The sequence below is a fragment of the Panicum hallii genome, chromosome 7 (genome assembly GCF_002211085.1).
Source record: "Panicum hallii strain FIL2 chromosome 7, PHallii_v3.1, whole genome shotgun sequence".
NCBI classification, from domain to species: domain Eukaryota; kingdom Viridiplantae; phylum Streptophyta; class Magnoliopsida; order Poales; family Poaceae; genus Panicum; species Panicum hallii.
Genome location: NC_038048.1, coordinates 35,577,898 through 35,598,030, shown reverse-complemented (window position 1 = coordinate 35,598,030; position 20,133 = coordinate 35,577,898). Strand labels below are relative to the sequence as shown.

At 49.2% G+C, this 20,133-nt stretch overlaps 1 protein-coding gene and 1 pseudogene across 1 annotated transcript; both read right to left on the bottom strand.

The window, feature by feature from the left end:
- Positions 1–4: 4 nt before the first annotated feature.
- Positions 5–5,508, bottom strand: LOC112898907. The gene is made up of 6 exons (XM_025967219.1): positions 5,183–5,508; positions 3,334–3,900; positions 3,136–3,242; positions 1,475–3,047; positions 860–1,356; positions 5–782 (listed from the first exon to the last, which is right to left on the bottom strand). Exons 1-6 carry the CDS (start codon positions 5,363–5,365, stop codon positions 311–313), a joined length of 3,399 nt encoding a protein of 1,132 aa, XP_025823004.1. The 5' UTR covers positions 5,366–5,508; the 3' UTR covers positions 5–310.
- A 6,649-nt stretch (positions 5,509–12,157) lies between these two features.
- On the bottom strand, positions 12,158–16,365 carry LOC112900707 (annotated as a pseudogene).
- Between the last annotated feature and the right edge of the window lie 3,768 nt (positions 16,366–20,133).

The following is a 20,133-nucleotide window of genomic DNA, read 5'->3' as shown; positions in this document are numbered from 1 at the left end:
CAAATTTAAGTTTTTCCTCTTACAAGAGGCATATAAACAGCGAATAAATAACTTTCAGCAATTATTTACATTATTCAGTTCGAAAAACAAAAGACAGCATCACAATTTTATACCCCCAGATGCAATTTAGCATCCTGTGACTCCTGACTAAATTCTGGTGCAAGGGCATCCATATTCGCCCAGCTCACCAGAACTCTTCACATCCTGAACTTCCTAAATTGCTGTACAACGCTCCCACCTCACCCAGTGGAACAAGGAATTTACACTTTGACCATCTATATATATTCACAGAAGAACCAAACCTTCACATTCACATCAGAGCTTTGTACCATGGACCATGAACCTTCTCTGACACTGTTGCCACCTTGATCAGCACCTCAGCAGCCTTCATCACCCTGTCAACGAGCTTTACCGCGCCGATGCGGCGCAGCGCCACGTCAGCCAGCTTCTGGCCCCTGGGGCCGCTGCCACCCAGGACGACACCGCGGAAGGCACAGTAGACTGCACGGGAGACCTTCTTGAAGACCACGTCACCAGGCTGGAGACTCTTGAGGAACACCCGGGTGATCATTTGCCTCCTGGCCTGAATCTTCTCCTCTGATGGTGAGCCAATTAAGGCCGATGCGCTGATCATCGCCTCCACAATCTCTTCTGTGCCAGCATCAGGGGAGCTGTCCAGTATCTTCACGAGGGCCTTGGAGAGTTCTGAGATGGCGTTTTCCAGTTCTAGAGGAGTGGCATTCGAGTTCTCACTCATCAGAACTTGGCGAAGGACGAGCATGCTGTAGAAATAACACAATTCAGATCAGTATCACATGACAGACTAGTTATTTCGGAGGCTGAATGATACAACCGTTACCTTGTGGCGATCGCAATCACTTGTTGGAATTGGCTCTGCACAGCCCTCAGCCTCAGCAGATTAATCTGCAAGCTTTCAGGAGTTGACTGCAATTGCAAGCCCTCCATGCTAGTGATAAGTTGCAACAGGCCGATCCTTATCAGCTTGTCCAGCTTCTCACCATTGCACTCTGTTTGACCAGAAGCTCCTGCTGCAGATGAAGAAGATGGTTGCCCTACTGGAGCTCCATGACCAGCTCGGAGCACTGGAACAAGAGCAGGAGCCTGGCCTGCTGGTGGCATTATTGAAAGACAATCTGAATGATCACTCCATTCTTCTTCCACAATGCCCTTTGATGTCGAAATCCATTGCAGAGTTAGGGGTAGAGAAGCTGATGCATTGTCAGGTGGTCCATAGCGATCTGTGAAAGCCTTCTGCAGGTACTCCACTCCAGCAGATCCTTTTATAATCGGTTGCATCAACTGGATTCGTGCCTTAGCCACTTCTGCTTGCAGTTCCTGTTTCGCAAAGGATATTGTAAGAATCCAAACATACACGAAGTGCAACCGATTCTAGGAATGTTTGTTTTGATGATAAAGGCTATGTTTATTGAGCTAACATTGGCAAGGAACATACCTGTATTTCTTCCAGGATGAAACGCAGGCCCTTGATGACAGCAACGACAAATGAGTTGATGCCACTGTCATTAACTTCAGAACTTGCAGCCAACTCACTTAATAATTTGTCGTGGGTTTTCTTCATCTCATCCTCTTTTGCAGCAGCAGAGAGCTTGCGGACCATATCCAGAGAATACTGCAAAATTTTCCCCAAGTATTGTGCATCCTGGGAACCTGACCCAAGTACCTGAGACAGAATTTCTAGGTCAATATTCTCAAGAATTTCCTCCTTCCACTCCTTGGGAGCCAACTCATGTAATGAATCCCTCACTTCCTTTACAAGGTTGATCAATCGACTGTAATCAGGCTTGTCTCCTCTAATGGAGTCGGTGACCATGTCCCAGAAAGCTTTCTCCATGGTTTCTCTTACTTTCTTCTGGAACTCCTTTTCAGCAGTATTAGCACTATCAGACCTCACAGCAAAAGCAGTGTCATCCTCATGAAGCATCTCATTGACCATTTGCTCATTCTCAGTCAGCTGCTTCACTGGTGATGTACTGCTTGATGAAGAAGAGCCAAACAGAGAACGGACGACAGAACTTGATCCTAGAGCATCTGTCCTGGAATTCTCATTAACCTCCAAAGCGGCCTTCCCAGACGAATTAATGCTCAAAGGGGTAGATACATTTGCAACAGGTGCTGCTAATGGACCTCCATTCTCCTTTGCTTCAAAGAACTTTGACCTCGTATCTGAAAGAGCAGAGTCCATCCGCTCAATGCCAGCATCACCACTCAGGTGCTGAACCTTCTCTCGCAAGAGCTTTTGATCATCAGTAACCTGTTTCTGAATCGCCTTCATGTCATGAGTAAGATTATTTGATGACTGCCCGTCCACAGTTAACTTGCATGTTTGCATCATTGACAGCTCAAGCTTGCATGCAGCCCTGACAAGATCTTCCTCCAATAATCTTGCATCTTTTACCTTCCATACCACAAAGCGGTAAAGATATGTGCACCACGCCTTGTCAAAATTAGCCAACTGAGCCCTAAATTTCCTGTGACCAGTAACATCAGATGATCGCCCTGGTCCATCAAGTATTATCTTAATCAACAGCTCAAATTCCTTGACAAAGTTTGCTGCCGACTCCATAAGCTGTTTCTCCCTCTCACCTTGCCCACTTAAAACAGCACTGGGATGAGCCAGTATCATGTAAGCACAAAGCACAACCCTCAGTGAGTACCTAGGCAATCTGATGCTTGCCTCAGAACTTTTAGGTGATCGTTTTGCCACTGCCCGGGTTCTTCCCTCTCTGCTAGGAGATACCTTCCTCCTTGGGGGAGAACTAACACGTTTCAGTAGATGATCAACATTTTCCACTGATGAAGATGCTACTGAATGAGAAATGACAAGACGTCTTTCCAATCGGTCAAGTAATGCCTTTGTGGTCTGAAGAACTGTAGGAGACTCCATTGACATAGCTAAATTTTCAAAAGGCATACTTTTCACAGACTTCTCATTAATTCCCAAGGCATCATAAGCTTCAGCCAATGTTAGTGTTGTCTTCCTGGACTTCACAAATATTCTCCAGCATCTGATATACAACAAAATGACAAAAACCATCAAGTTAATTCCACTCACCAGACAGAAGATAAAATATTTGTTGAGAACAACATCAATACCTCGCTAGCTTTCTAGAGAGGAACTCTGCATGCTTGACATAATCAGCATGAGCAGAATTGCGAGGACTTCCTCGCTGCTTTAAATACTCAGCTCTCTGCCTCTTCGCCTGTCCCAGTAAGATAATCTATTAATGTAGGAAATAGAACAGGACAAAAATGTTTAGAATTAACACATCTATGAGCAATTAGAATTCATACCCTCTGAAGTTTGTTGTCCAGCTGTTCTTTCAGTTTCTTCCTCTCTGTTTCCCTCTGGCTGCACACATTCATGGCAGCTTTTTGGATGCGCAAAAGCCTAGCTTGAGCCTTCGTCTTTTCAGCTTCCAGCAACCTCAACCGTTTCTTCTCAGCAGCGGTGCGCTTTTGCAAAATTGCAGACCGCACCTGCTCCATGTATTTGCTCTCTGATGTTGCCTTCTGCACCAGGGACCTCGCTGTTCTCTCCTTCAGAGCAGCCCTCTTCTGCATATCGGCATGCAGAAGGCGCAGGCGGTTCTCCTCTGCCTGCCGGACACGAGACTCAACTCTTGTCTCAAGTTCTTCCCTTTCCTTCTCAAACCGCATTTCCACATCATTCTTAGCAGCTTGTCGAAGTTCATCCAACTTGGCCAATCGGTTCTGTGCCTTTGCCAAGAGGCTTAACCTCTTCTGCTCAGCAGCCAGAAGCTTCGCTTCAAGGCGCTGCCCATGATCTTCCTCCTGAGAGGACCAGGACGGGCTCCGTGGCTTCTTCCTTGCTTTGCAAGCCAACCATTCATGGAATTGCTGAAAAATAACATTTGAACATAAGTCAGCAAGTTGTCCTTATACCGTGATCAGTTAAACTCGAGTACATTTCGTTGTTTCCAATGACACTTCACTCTCAAACTGAATCAAACAAGCAGTAAACGTGACAACTCCCAAGAACCACCGGACTGCCACAAGCCCATCAGACTCCTAGCAACTTCAGAATTTCCCCAAGAAATAACCTCCCAGTTGCTAAACAGTTGAAAGCAAACTAAACTAGACTGCACCTACCAAATCACATCAACCAACAAAAGTCCTAACCATGTTTCTAGTAACCAACTTCTGCTGAGGTACAGGTGTGAGGCAAGTTACTTCAAAGCCAATCCAAGTGGTCGGTGGTAACCAAACTGCTCCTACCAAATTACCGTAATTTTATTACCGCGAATAGCAAAAGCTATCTCAATTTATTTTCTTTCTGATTTGAAAAAAAAAAGATTTCTTTCTTAAACATGCAACTTGGCCTAAGCTGATGCAGGCAACTAAAATACAATCTTAGCAGTCGTTGATTACGTTTTGTAAGAACCGCGGATAGAGCCAAAGCCGATAAACAAGAGTATAAAAATAAAAAAAAATAGTCAAACGGCGATGGAAGCAACCGATGAAACCAAGACCTTCATACGGGGAAAGGACGCTTTAATCCGTAGAGCTCAAAGCCGCGAGGCGAGGAAGGACCGCGGCAAGACCGAACCGAACGCAAAGGCAAATTGAAGGCACACGTGAATCCGACTTCAGCTCATGACTACCTACCGCGAATAGAATCCGACACGGAATGTTATTTCAACTCTCCCAAGAATCCTAACCACCGAAAGGGAGCTCCGAAGGCCGCACAAAAACCTTCCACGTGCTCTCCACCTCCCAATTCCCAGTTCCTACCCGGCCAACAAAAATTGCACCAAACAGAGAGCAGAATAGTTCCTATCTTGCGACAAAAAATACTCCAATTTGGGATTAAGTCGAACGCCTCTGAAATCGCAGCGAAAATCCCCTTCTTAGTGAAAAAAAAAGAAGGAAGCAGCTTCAGAAACAATCGGACGGAAAGGACCCTCCTCACCTCACCAGTAAAAACTGAAAAGCGATCGAGTAACTCTCTCTAGAGAATTCAGACAGAGACTCCGACGAACGAATACTTGGAGTTCACAGTTCACTCCCCAGCCACGCAACCCAACCATGACCGAGAAGCAACGCGAGCCAAACTACCACGCCACGCGGAGCAGGGGAAGGGCGGTAAAGGAAACGGCGAGAGCACGACAGTGACACGTACCTGCCTCCGGAGCTCGGCGTCCCTGAGCCTGGCCTCGATCTCCTCCACGCTCGCCGGCGCCCCGCCGCCGCGCGCGCCCTCCACCAGCCGCCTCCTGATCCGCCGCGGCGGGCCCCTCGCCGCCGCCGCCCCTTCCTCCGCCGGTATCTCCATCGCCACCGGCTCCCGCTCCCCCACCATCATCCGCCCTCTCCCCACCGATCAACTCAAACCCGGCGGAGGCACCGCGCGGATCCTCTCCCGCCGCCCCTGCGCCGCTCTAACTTTACTCTTCCTCCTCCCCTGCCTCCCTCTCTCTCTCCCCCCCCCCTTCCCGTTGCTTCTCGGCCCGCGAGTTGGTTTGTTCCGTAACGAGAAAATCGCTGCCCGCGGGCGTCAATGTATAGGGCGCGCCGTGCGCCGGTGGGGAAGCGGCTGGGCAGAGTCCCGGACGCGATCGGACGGCCGGGGCCGACTCGGAGGAGGAGGAGGGCGTTTCCGTAATTTGGCGGCGGGGGCACGGCGTTAGGCGATTTCCAGACGGTTCGGTAGCCGGGCCCAGCGGGGTGGGGACTCCTCCTCCCCTCTGGGCTGCGGGTTTGACCAAACTGCCCCTCTCGGCGGCGAGAGGACCCGATGTGGCGATGCCATGCGTGCCGTGCTGGGTTCGTGATTACTGGCAAGTTCAGTACTACTGGCAAAATCCTCTTTAGTGCAACATTTTGAGCAAAAAATAACTATATTATGTTAAGGATAAATTATAGTGGTTGTTGCCTGGGTTACAAAACAACTAAATGATAAAAGGCCCAGCTTATGGTTGTGCATGATACGCCTTATTTAGAACAACAAATAGTGAAGAACATAGTAATTCGCTTATTTTGCTTATTCAGATAATGCTGGTTGTATGATCCTATCGTTCCGCATAATCCTACCAAATTTTTTTACTGAAGTCAGTAGGAAAGCCCCGCCTAATTTATTTTATATATTTTTTTTCAAACCGTTTAATTCATTTTCTCACAAAGTCGAACCCAGTCTCGCTGAACGCTACTCCGATGCTCTAACCACTAAGCTAGAGGTTTCATTTTCTAGATACCAAATTGTTTTACCAACTTGGAGTTGTGTTTCATCCAATTCCTCTCCATGAGTCCGCGTCACGCATATCCTTTTGCTTCGCATCATCTTGATTCTTGGGTCATATATAATAACACAAGGCAACAGTACGACTATCAGCGCTCACTAAATAGAAACATCGCAACACGAAAAATGAAACAAAATTCATCATGATAAAAAAGGACTTATCATAGGGCGCCCACATGCGCGTGGCGGAAACATGGTTCACGTACGGACCAAAGAGAGTTTCTGCCCCCACCACATCTGCTGTGCCCACCATACGCTTATTTTTGTTTGTTTTTTTGGAAAAAAGTGAACCCCCCACCGCAGTTTTCCATCCGCATTTATGCGTGAGGGGGATCGAGAGGGCAGAAGAGTGCTCCATTTCTCTGGTCCGCAAGCCAGTGAAACACTTGTACATGCAGCATGCCTTGCTGGTATACCTATATCTTCTGTGGTTCTCTGTTCCTCCAGGAGACTTTTGACGATGACTGTACACACTCCTAACGTCGTAGCGCTCGGGCAAAGCCGTCGCGTCGCTGCCCCTTTTTTGCTCGTCCAAGCAACGTGTGGTAGGCAGGTGCAGAATCCATTGGCAGATAGACGTACAGTGTCAAAAAGACACGGACACATGAGCCCGACCGTGCCCGGGCGGATACTAAGTTTGTAAAACCGTACCCGCGTATTAAAATCCGTGCCCGCATCTGCGCCCGCAACCCGTCACGGGCACGAATGACGCCCGTAACCGCTATCTGCGGATATCCGCATACCCGCGGGCACACCATGTACCCGCAAGCTTTAGAAAATCAAACACACGTTACATTTTAACAGCAAATAAATACCATTTATTTAAGGAAACAAATAAATCTAAGTATATAAATGAACCAGTCTTATACATAAATACATGATACATCACATATTAACATAAAATCTAAATGAAGTTGGTTTAGGACCCACGTGTCAGGCGCTAAATCGGGTTTGGCGGGTTTGCGGATGCGGATATTATTTTTTCAAACCCGTTAGCAGATATCCGTCGGATTTAAGGTTATACCCGCGCCGGCACCCGCGGGCATAAATGCAAACCCGTATCCGCGCCCGACGAATTTGCTATCCGTGGGCACGCGGATATTTTGTACCCGTTACCGTCTTAACAGGTGGTGTCTACGTATGAAAGCCCCGAAGGGCGGCAGCCCGTCGATCGGTCCACGTCGTCCAAAAGAATCTGCACCATTGCTTCCAAAATAAACGGCAACGACGACGTTCATGACCTCGTGGTGAAAAAACAAATCGAAATCTCCTTCCGAAAAAAATCTCAACTCACCGCACGCCAACCCTTTCTCGCCGGCGGCGGCGCCTTGGCGCGCGCGACTGCTTGCCCCCTCCCTGATGCCGCCCTTCCTGGCCCCGGCACCGGCCTCGTCATGCGCAGCCACCTGTTCCCTCCCCGGCGGCGGCGGCCTCGGCGCGCGCGGCCTGGAGAGGATCAGCTTGCAGTAGCGCCTCCGCTCCCCTCGCTCCACGTCGCACGCTGCCCCTTCCTCGCCGGCGGCGGCGCCTGGACGCGTGCGACCGCCTGTCCCCGCCTCGCAGCCGCAATTGGAACTAGCCGCAGCTGCAAGCGGGACTATGGGGCGGCGCGTGAAACGCGGCGGTGGCCGGCAACCAGCGGCGGCGGCCCCGTCGGCCAGCGGCGGCGGCTCCTATGCGCGGCTGCGGCCTGTTGGCTGCGGCTCTAATGTGCGGCGCGCGAAACGGGGCCACCTGCAGGCTTCCCGCGGAAGGAAAAAGGGTTCAATTTACCAACTTCAAATCAATATATACAAAAATACAAAAGTTCCATAAAAATAAATTTTGGTTGATGAATTACTTATGACTACTTCCTCTATTCTAAATTATAGAGTGTTTTAGCATTTTTTAGGTGTATAATTTTACTATACACCTAGATATATAATACATAGCAAATATTGTACCATAGAAATGCCAAAATGACTTATATTTTGGAACCAAAGGAGTAGGTCATAGTTAACAAAATACAAGTATGTGAGAGAGACACGTAGACTTGTGTGTTGAGCGGATTGTGGAGCTCTCTCTGCTCTACTCTTCAAAAATTTTGGGGGGGGGGGGATGGGGAGCCCTATGGGCCCCACAGGCTCCGCCACTGCCTACAGGTGGCCCCGGCGCGCACAGCGGCCGCTGACCGCGGATTCGATGCGCGGGTGCCATCCGATGGTTGGTATCCTTCTCAGTATAGTTTTCCATCCCTCCAAAGATCCGTGGGCCAGCCCACAGCCTGGCACGAGGCTCATACTGTGCCTGGGCCTTCCTGCGCGGTGGCTGATGCCGGCCCTCCTCGCAGCGCTAGCGGCCGGTGATGCCCCCTCCTCCGTTCATGCGTCGCGACCGGTGCTGCTCCCTCCTCCCCTCCTAGTACCACCGCCCCGCCCCTGCTTTGCATCGCCATGCGGCACCTCCTCTGCCCGCGCGGTGGTGCGGCGGCGCCGCCCCTCCACCACGCTGTGGCCGCCTTGTCCGCTCCCCTCGTGGCCACGCCGTGAATTCTTCCTCAACGCGTTGCCGCATGGCGACCGGCGCCGCCTGCTCCTCCCCTCCGTTCTGTCGCCCATCCCCTCCATGCCTTGCGTAGACAGGAAGGAGTTTAGATGGTGACGGCGACGGAGCAGCACAGGCTTGCGCGTAGGAGGCGGCAGCCATGCCCAGGCCTACTCGTACAGGCGCCGATGAGAGAGCGCCGACGCTCGCGCACAGGCTTAAATACCAGGCCGACCTAGCATAGAAAATAGGCTTTTGTGCCGTGCCTAGACCGAGGCTTCGACACATGGGCCAGTCCGGCATGGCCCTCGGATCGGGCCTAATCATACCGTGCCGGGCGACCCGAACGGTCAACTATGCTTCTCGGTGCGAGCAGCGAGGCCACGGCGGGCGGCCCGTGCCACAGCTCGCGGAGAGGAGCGCGTAGACAGGAAGGAGTTTAGACGGTGACGGCGAAGGAGCGGCACAGGCTTGCGCGTAGGAGGCGGCGGCCGTGCGCAGGCCTACTCGCACAGGCGGCGACGAGAGAGCGCCGACGCTCGTGCACAGGCTTAAATATCTTCCCTCTAACTGAATTTACGTAAATGCAAACTAAAATATACTATTGCCAAAGAGAATGAAAGAAAAAATTTTATGCACTTGTGGATGAATCGGGCGCGACCGTGTCCGGGTGGCAGATGAATCTCGGCGCGGTGTGGGGCTGGGCGCTCGGCGACGCCGACCCGCATGTGCGGCTAGCCGCCTCGGACACGTCACTTCGCCGTCACCTTTTTTCTTCCTTCCCCGTTCCCCCGGCCCGCGTGGCGGCGGGAGCACGGAGCAGGTGCAGCGTGCAGGTAGAGGTCACCGCCGCTCCCGCCCCCGGCTCTGACCGCGCGCTGCCTCTGTCGAGTCGGACCAGCGCCACGCGGTCCCCACATGGCAGCCACGCATGTCCCTCGCGCGGTTGCGTCGGGTCCCGCCGCAGAGGCCTGCTGCGACGCGTGTGCTCGCGGTCCTGGCAGGGGTTACGCCTCCGACTGTCCGGAGGGAAACGTGGCAGGGACCGACCGCACGGCGCTCGCTTTTGCCGGATTACGCAAATGCCCCTCGCGAGCCTCTGGCGGCCTGGCCCCACCTCGCGCGCGTCCCGCCGCACGTGTGTCCGCTTGCTGTGGAGGCGCTTGTTGCTGCGTGCCGCACGGGCTGGGCTATGGCCACGGTTAATTCGTGGACCACCTGCCGTGCTTAGCGTGTTGTACTAGTAATAACTTTTTTTTTCACACGGGACAGGAAAATTACCGTGCTGGTCAACGGGAGCGCGTGGCATCGATCGCGACCATGTCACCGGACGCGGGGGAAAAAGAGGGGCGAGCTAAAGGGTGCCGATCGTTGTGCGCCTAAAAGCTCGAGCTGCCATCACGTTCACAGTTGATTCGGTAAGCGTCGGTCGCTCAGACGGATAAAAGCCGGAGAGAGCTAAGCGGGGCCATAGAAAAGGGTGAAACCGACGAGCACTCTCGTCGCCGGTGAGAAATAATGGCTCACTTTTTTCTAGATAACCCCAGAAGAAGGGCAGCTATTTGCAAAGACGGACCGGGGGTATGTACGTAGCTAGTATATCTGGACAGGATGTTGGGCCTTGATCACCAAATCCTTGCCAGCAACAGTGGTGACGTAATAAATCCCAGGCAATTAATTAGAGGCCTTGATAATCAGAAGGGAACACGTGGCGCCGGTGGCTGGCCGGTTGGTCAAGTACTTGGCGAAGCAACCGTGCCTCCCGGAGGCCGCACGTTGTCACCGCTGATAAAACTGATCGCGCCTCCGGGTCCGGCGCGGCACGGGCGCACGCGCTTGCTTCAGCAGCTGATGGTCCGATGATCAAGGGGGCCCTGGCACCATGGAACGAAACGGTCAGAGCCCTCCCTCGGCCGTCGATCAGGTCGATCTCCTTGGGCCGTGGGTCCCGCACCGGCGGCGGACGGGGCAGTGGCGGCGCGGGGCGCCTCCGCGTCCACCGCCGGGGCACGGATGGCCGTCGCGCAAGCCTCCGCAGTCCCTCGACGACGGCGACGGCTAACTACCCCCCTGCCCGGCCGTGGACCTCCCGACTTTCCTGCCGGGTTCGTGCATCACGCACCGCGCCCACACCCCTTGCTGCCTGACGCTTGCCAGATTCCCCAGTCCATGGATTACGTACGGATGCCATTGCCATCACCGGTCGCGCAGGCATCCCCGGCTGCCGTGCCACGGCTTCCTTGTTCTTGATTATTATTACTATCTGTGTCCACAAATCAAACGCTAGAAGAAGAACAGATGACGGCTTCCCCTCAAAAAAAAAGAAGAAGAACAGGTCACGGCTGGTTGATTGATGCCTAAGCCCATGATGGGGAGCTCTGTTTCCTCGTGCGCGTCACCCCGCGCCGCCGGGGGCGGGGCCAGGGCACGGCCGTGGCGTGCGACGACAGCGTTCTTGCGTCCACGCCTCCGTTCCCTCTCCCGGAGCTGATCCCCGGCCAGCGCTTTGAGGCCGTTGAGGTCAGCCTAAAGGCTTGTCGTTCTTAGCCTAATCTCCGGGTCCCTGTGATTTGGAAGGCGAATTCCCTGCAATTTTCTGAACCAGGTGTACACACACTAGTAGTAGATAAGGATGCGTCGGGAGATTCCATGTGGTCCGTTTATCTACGAAACAGATAAGGGTATCCGTTCTCCGTGGACGACCTCCCCTTTTTCCCTTTTTCCTCGTCGTCAGTGGGCGGCAACTGGCCCTGCCGGACGGGAGCATTTTCCGCGGCCAGCAAGCAGCCGGAGAGCATTCCACTTCATCACTTGTAATATGGCCTCCTATTCAGAGCTCTACCCTTCAGCTATCACCTCCTCTCCATCTTCCTGGCGCCGGGGATCGGCTGGCCCTGCATCTCCGTACTGCGTGACCGGTGTTGTGATCGTATCTTAGGTGATTGGTGACCTGCATTTGGCCCAACCAGGCTCCCGCGATGCAGGTGCCTGGCTGATGAGCTCAGCCTGGCTCTGCAAAAACGAAAATGGACTTCATTTCTCGCGGACCTGGCTGGTGCGGTGCAGGGCGAGCATTGCACAGCGGTGGCAGTCCTGCACTCTGAGGGCATTATCTTCATTCAAGTCCATGACATACTACTTGCTACTGTACAGGCATCACTTTTTTATCCAGGCACTACTTGTTTGATAGGAAAAGAAAAAACAACAGCGATCAAAGCGTGAAGTCCCCCGTAATCGAAAAGCAAAATAAAAATACATGTTCTGGTCGGGGATGGCAGATTCAGTCAGCTTCACCATTAGGAAAACACACATTCTTGCTCAATCTTAGTGATTCTCTCACTTGGGCAAGGACTCCAAGGTTCTGTGGATGCTCCTAATATATGCGCGGGCTTCCACCATCTCATCGTAGACATTCAAGCAAAGGCCCTTATTGAACCTATCTTCATATTTATGTACATCCTTCTCAAACTTCAACACCTCATCACGTGTAAACATCTGGAAGAAAATGCTGAGGGCCCATTACATTAATGCAAGGTGACCATAAAATGTAAACATTTTAAAATCATTACAGTTTTACCTCTTTCTCAGTTATAGTAGCTTCTGCAGGGTAACATATGATCTTGACAGCGGTCGCAAGTTTCATCAAGTCCCAGCCTTCAGATTTAATGCCAGATACATCCTTAATGTGTTCACCAGCCAAACGCGAGGGCTTACAGTTTTTCACATCACAATATTCACAATCAAGCAAGAGGCATGCCACCAAAATAATTTCACGATTAACCTGGGTACAAAGATCATTCTTTCATAAGAGAAGAGAAATAATGTAAATATTTTTTTTCTATAGCATACTGCATTGGAAGCTTTCGGAAGGGGCATTGCTCATTGCTCAAACTATAAGATTATTAATGTGTAGCATTAAATGAGGAAAGCTAATCACAAAGCATTTCATGTCCACGTTAAGGAAGGCAACTTTTGAACTCACCGTCTCCGGTTTGACATCAAAGCCATGTCGATTCAGGATCATCTTCAGCCCCTGGCTGATCGGGAGGTGGTCGGCGTTTCTTAACTTCATTTTTTCTTGGGGTACCAAGAAATGCATGAGATTCTTGTGGCCCGACACCACCTCCATCACAATGTCATCAAACAGGCAAGGGATCCCCTGAAAGAAATTGTAGCAAAATTGGTGCCCAAAGTTGTTCACAAACATATAACCAAACAAGGGAGCTTTACACTAACCAAGCTTTTTTCAATAATCACTTTATATTCAGCCTTTCCAACGGCGATTTCCCGCCCAGGGACGTACCACCTCTTGATCATCTCAGTAAGGTCCCACAGCTAACACCAGTATCCTGATTAATGGCACAGGACTTGTCCTCGAATTCTCGAAATTCCCTCAGCCAAATGAACTGATAAAGAAATGAAAAAGGACAAGCATGTTAAGGGGGCAAAATAGAAACAAATATAATCAAATACCACACAATCTCTACGAATCATGAGGCAAGCAATTCAGTAGGTAGATTGCAACCAATGTTTCAAAAACACACTGGGCACTAAGCAGTCAGTTGCACCAAGAAAACCTTGGCATGATTAGGCACTTGTAAATTTTACTTGGCAGAGAGTACTGGCAAACCAAGTAGAGGAAATTTGGCATATCAAATCATAGCAATTTACATATCATACAACCATGTCTTGACCATGCAACGTATTCATATAGAAACCTTGTTCACAATCACCGCACTGCTTTCAAAAGCAGTACTTGTCAAAATGTGCTGCCTAGCACCAGCAAAACACTTATAACAATCATAAAAAATCTAAGTTGTTGCAATGTAGTTCAGAACAAGTTGCAGTGCTAAGGCAATTTGACATGTTTTTAAAACAGATAACAGTTGTGTTCTTTGGCTGTAGGAGCATGTTAGTTCAATCATCCCTAGCTTGCAGTTATTAAATAGAACTAGTGAATGGCAAAGGTTATGCTATCCATTCTTTAAACTAATCTCCTCCAGACACGGTGACAAAAACAGCTTTTGAGCACGCATCCATACATGGAATAGCATCATTCCACACAGCATTATGGAAAAAATACATGTTGAATCAGTTAATCGGTGAACAAATATGAATACTGAGTCTGTGCTCATATTTCTCCCCTTAATACAAATAACTGTAAAATAAATTTGCTAATCATGAATGGTACAACAAACAAAACAGAAGACAATAACAATCAGAAGGGAAAGGAAGGGAAGAGAAGGGAAGGGAGCAGGGGGGCTGACATCTCCAACCCTATAATCCACGCCGAAGTTTGCCCAGACATTCCAGAATTGACATTGGAAACACAAAAATTAGGTTGAAAGATACAGGCAATCAAGCACATCAGTAACTGGGTAAGCAATAACAAAGCATGTACCTGCATTGCGTCTGGTAGCTTGAGCTCCTCCTCCAACATATTGAAAGTTGCAAAGCCCGAAGGCGTCTCAAACAGCACAGAAATCAATTGACTGCGTCTGAGATTCCCTATGAACACACAAGTCAAAATATAAGCAAGCAGGATTACATGAAAAGGTGATACATCACCTATTCAGATATTACACATGAAGTGAGGATGGCGCGTAGCGCGTTGGTTAGCTTGCAGGTGGGCAAGCGGCCAGTCGGCAGATCGACTCCCGGGCCTCACCGCTGCCTAGGAAATCTAGGCGGTAGATGTATGGTACACATGGAAACAACTAAGCATCTCTGTCTACATTGGACTGATGGCCTAATCAGTGTTCCGATGACAGGAATGGAGATAGAGGACTGGTGGAATTTATCGTTGCAAGCCGCAAGCGCCGAAAATAGAAGTCGAGTGGCCGCTGTACTGATATGATATACACGGCCTGGAATATTTGGCACGAACGGAATAGAAGGATTTTTCAGGGTGCCTCGCAATCAGCAACACGAGTTCGCAATCAGCAACACGAGTTCTAGGTTTGATCAAGGAAGAAATGGAGGTCCGGAGGCATGCTTGTGAGGGCCAAGTGGCCATTTAGTCTTTTAATGTATCCCGTTTGTAGAAGTTTGAGTCTTTCAGTTATTTATGTAATCACAATTACTATAAGAACCCGTCTTCTACTCCTTCTTATATGATCAGGCAGCGCTTCTACCTTTAAGTTCAAAAAAAAGATGTATGGTACACACACGCGTGCGGGTTTCCCGCGCACTGAGGGCGGTATACCCTCATATCTTTTCCATGGTGTGCCACGTGTGTATAACGTACACACATGCGCACGCGTAAGGTGTGAGTGTAGTGTGCGTGGTGGTGTGCATCCTAGTTTGTACCATCTCAGAAGTAAGGATATCACACATGAAGCCAATTGTGGATCCGAGCCTTAACGTCCTTCCCTCTGCCCAATAACCACTACATCCCTTTCGCAAGCGCCATCCAGATCTGCACTTGTGTGGATCCACCAACCAAAATTTGCTGATGGAGGGGAATGAATACAAATGGGTTTCATGTAACCAGAAATCACCTCCCCAAATCTATGTGCTAAAGTAAATCTCTGCTCCTACGGGCATGCTTTCTCATCCTCAAAGGCCACTTGATAGTTTTTCCTTCCAGCATGGGTGAGATTCAGAGGAGAACTGCGAGCTGCAACCATATATTGCAGTACAACTTGTACAAAAACCAGAATAGTATGAGATCCACAAACTTCAAATAGCTACAGGTATATGACAATATTACGAGCGCTAGGACAAAAAGGCTATATGCACATTCGTGGGAAAATAATATTTGAAATGGTCAAATAGTGTTCGGAAAGGGATCTGGTAGCAAATCAGTGCTTAGTGTTGAAGGACGTGCACCTATGTGGAAGAAAAAGAGTATTTTTTAGGATTTACTTTATTGGAAAGTCTTATAGATCCGCAACGCAATTGACGTGATGCACCTCACCAAGAATCTTTGTGTTAACCTGCTAGACTTTCTTGGTGTGTATGGTAAGCCAAAAGATTCACTGGAAGCGCGGCAATACCTGCAACGTATGAAACAGAGAGCCATCCAGCATCCAAAGAAGAGGGATAAAGGACGCCATTACTTAGATTCTGCCTACTACACTCTAAGCAAGTAAGAGAAGAAAAGTATGTTTGAATATTTGAACAGTATCAAGGTTCCATCAGGCTACTCTTCGAATGTAAAGAGGCTACTAAATATGAAAGAGAAGAAATCCGTACACGTAAAGTCCTATAACTGTCACGTGCTGATGACACAATTGCTTCCAGTTGCATTGAGAGGTATTCTACCAGATAATATTTGAGCAACAATCATAAAGCTATGTGCATTCCTCAACGCAATTTCACATAAGACAATCGATCCGATGAGTCTACTAAAGCTACGGAAAGATGTTGTCCAAAGTATAGTTAGCCTTGAGATGAAATTTCCCGCATCATTTTTCAATATTATGACACATCTCCTGGTTCACCTTGTGAAAGAGATCGGTATTCTCGGGCTTGTCTTCCTTCATAATATGTTCCCTTTTAAAAGATTCTTTGCAGTCCTAAAGAAATACGTTCGTACCCATGCTCGTCCAGAAGGAAGCATTCCAAGGGTTATGTGATAGAGGAGGTCATTGAGTTTTTATGTTGACTATGTGGATGAACTTTGCCCGATTGGGGTTCCAGTATCGCGGCATGAGGGGAGGCTGATTGGAAAGGGCACACTAGGAAAGAAATCAATAAATGCCAGCGATCATGCTTCGTTGAGCAAAGCACATTTCACGGTTCGGCAACTGTCAGCCTTGGTGGCTCCGTACATCGAGGAGCACAAGCAGATTGTACGAAGCAAGTACCCTTGGAAGTCTGAAGCCTGGATTCAAAAAAACCACATTAAAACTTTTCCCACCTGGTTGCGCACAGAAGTTATGGCCGATGAGGATATTCATGAACAACTTGCCTGATTGGCTAGGGGTCCATCCAATACAATCTTGACATACCATGGATATGAAATTAACAGATACACATTTTACACAAGATCCCGGGATAAAAAGAGCACCAATCAAAATAGTGGTGTCCGTATAGAAGCCATAGATACTAATGGACAAAGCAACTCATATTTTGTTTATATTGAGGATACCTGGCAACTTGACTATGGTCCATTGAAGATTCATCTATTTCGTTGCCAATGGGTGAAGCTTTCTGGAAAGGGCATCAATATTGACACGTACGGAATGACAACTGTAGACCTCAAAGAGCTTGGCTATCGAGACGAACCATTCATCTTAGCCAATGATGTCACTCAAGTTTTCTATGTGAAGGACATATCTAGCAAATCTAAGAAGGACAAGTCTAACAAATTAACAAATGACAAGTCAGAAGATGATGAGCCAAAGCGCCACATAATTCTGGCAGGTAAAAGAGAAATTGTGGGAGTCGACGATGTCACGGATGAAGAAGAATACAGTAAGCCTGAAGATATGACTCCGTTCGCAGTGGATGTTGACACAAATATCCTTTTAGTCCAAGAAGACACTCCCTACATACGCCATGATCATAACAAAGAGACGATTGCAAAGAAAACTATCGTTAATATTCCATTAGATGGTTAATTGTCTCTTGAACAATTTTTAGTCATCATGTACAATTTTTAGTCATCATGTACATTTCTTATAGTCATCATTTCAAGTATTTGTAATATTACATTGTCAATTACACAAACACACATGCGCACTCTCTCACACACACACTCTCTCACACACTTATACACACACTCTCTCTCACACACACAGACACCCTCTCTCACACACACTCTCCTCTCTCTCTCACACACACACATTCACATATTTTCTATAATTAGAAATAAAAAATACAACATTTATAATTTTTCTAGTGAATTTTTGAGCCCATATTAGATTTTTTTTAGAAACTGAAAGACTTTTTGAAAAGCAAAAATAAAACAAAATAAAAAAAGAGAGAAAAATAAAACGGCGACAAACGAATTTCATGTACACCTTTAGGTACCGGGTGGAGATATTCACCCGGTACCGGGGGAATTCGTTCCTACCCGTTGCAGACCCTTAGATATCGGGTGCAATTTTAACCCGGCACCTAAGAGCCAGCCTTAGGTACCGGTTCTATTTCCCACCCGGTACCTAACACTTCCTTAGGTACTGAGTAATATTTTCACCCAGTACCTAAGGGTCGGGGTAATATTCCAGCCCCGGCCCTTCTTCCTCCCTTCTCTTCCTCCTCCACTTCTCGCCACTGCCCCGATCGACGCCCGACGCCCCCTCGCACTCCTCATCCTCCGCCGCCGGCCCTCGCCTCCTCCGGCCGCGCCGCCCTGTTCTCGCCACCCCTCCACGTTCGCCCCTTCCTCATCCTCGGCTCAGATCCGGCCCACGCCGCCTTCAACCTCCGCGCCTCGACGCCGCGCCTGCGTCCTCCGACCGCGCACTGCCTCCTCTTCTGCCCAGGTCCGCGCCCCTCCGCCTCACGCTTCGACGCCGCGCCGCGCCGCGCCGGTCCGCACGCGCGCGCCACCCTTGATGCCGCCGTGCCCCTGAGCCTCGACGCCGCGCGCCGCCGATCCTCCGTGCGCTGCCCCTCTTCCTCGATGCTGCGAGCTGCCCCTCCGCCGCACGCCGACCGGCCCTCCGCTTCGACGCCGCGCCGGCCTGCCTCCTCGCCGGCCGTTTGACGCCACCACGTGACTTATCTGAGAATGTGGAGCTTAATTGTCATTCACCAACTCGCATATAATTGGACACAGAGGATTGAGGGAAGAAAGAGATCGTATCACCGGTGGACGAGGCAAAGTCCATGATTGCCAAAAACTAGGCATGTAGGATGTCGTGCCATTCTAGGAGACCCAACTTCAACCACAACATCAAGAGGCAATTTGCACCACCACATGCACAAATGGAGAATGTTTGTCTTTGTTGAGTCTCCAAGACTCCGGAAACGGATAGTTTAGTAATTGCTCCACACCAGCCTACCCAAACAACAATATCTATTGTGCTAGTAGACAGTGTTAGCGCCTTGGTCTGGTCAAGATTTTGGACTTAACACAAATATATCACAAGGAACAACCACAAAAAATAAATTGTTGTGATTTTGTTGATGTGTTACATCTATCAAATATGTTAGGTTAAGAATGCTTACCTTGTGCATATCATTTTTGGCCATGACTATCGCAAATGGATCTTCTTATCTTAATCCCATATTGTTATATAAAATGTTTTGAATGTTTTCATTTCTTTAAAAGTATTATCTTAACATAGCATGTTCATTGCCACCTCTAAACATCTTTTTTTTCATGAAGAAAACTTCTAGAATGATATTAAAATCGTAGATAGATACTAGATTTCTATAAGGTAGTATATAGATCATATAAATCTTACCACTTCTAGATAAAATATTTTTTTACACAAAATATATGAACATTGCTATATAAAAGTGACAATATATGTATTTTAAATGTAAGCATATGAGGACACGGATTATTTTTAATATTTTTCTTAGAAAAACTACACCAAAATCAAGTGTCGGTTCCAGAAATGGCCAACAGATAAAACTACTCGAAGTTGTATGCCGTGCGTTCAGATCAGAGGTGGCCTAGCACACGAAGACTCAAGATTTATACTGGTTTAAGCAATAATGCCCTATGTCCAGTCAGGGGTCGGTCGGTTTGTATTGCTTGAGCCCGGGCGCTCAAGAGTGCTGGGAAGTTACAAGCTTTCGAGAGTGTCAAAAGTGAGAGAGTTTGAGAGCTAGAGCTAGATGGCGGAGCCCTCCCTTTTATAGCTAAAGCCCCCCCCCCCCCACCTTACAGGAGCTAGGCAAGAAGAAAGAGGATGGAAAGGGAGAGGCTCCAGCCAAACCCACCGGTTGGGGTCGTCGATTCCGCCAGTTGGGCCTGTCAACCTTGCTAGTTGGAGCCCTCCGGCGGCCACAGTCCAAGTCCCGCATCGTGGAGTGGTCGTCACGTTCTTCCCCACTCCCCTCCGGTCGAGGGGAGGGCACGTGTTGATGGGCTCGGTGCGGTCACCACATTTGGTCGGTCGGAGCGGCGGTCCACGCCGTCGGGTACAGCATGGCATTCGCGCTCCATGCCGGGCGTAGCGCCCTATTGTATCATCATTAATGCGGCGTGCCACACCGTGCTGATGACGTCCCTCCCCGTCCCGTCGGGAGGATGGGCAGGTAGAATAGTGCTGCTCTGTGGCGCCAGTGAAAAGAACTGTGAGCCCCGCGGGGGGAGTGGTTGGCTCGTACGACGGTTTGACCTCGACGCTCATCCTTACCCTCCGTATCCACTTCCGGGACTTGTTGGCGCGCTAGGACCTGCTGCC

Coding starts and splice junctions, on each gene's coding strand:
- LOC112898907 (XM_025967219.1), bottom strand. CDS start 5,365: ATGATGGTGGGGGAGCGGGAGCCGGTGGCGATGGAGATACCGGCGGAG. Junction 3,901..5,182: donor ACGCCGAGCTCCGGAGGCAG/GTACGTGTCACT, acceptor GTTATTTTTCAG/CAATTCCATGAATGGTTGGC. Junction 1,357..1,474: donor TCATCCTGGAAGAAATACAG/GTATGTTCCTTG, acceptor TTTGCGAAACAG/GAACTGCAAGCAGAAGTGGC.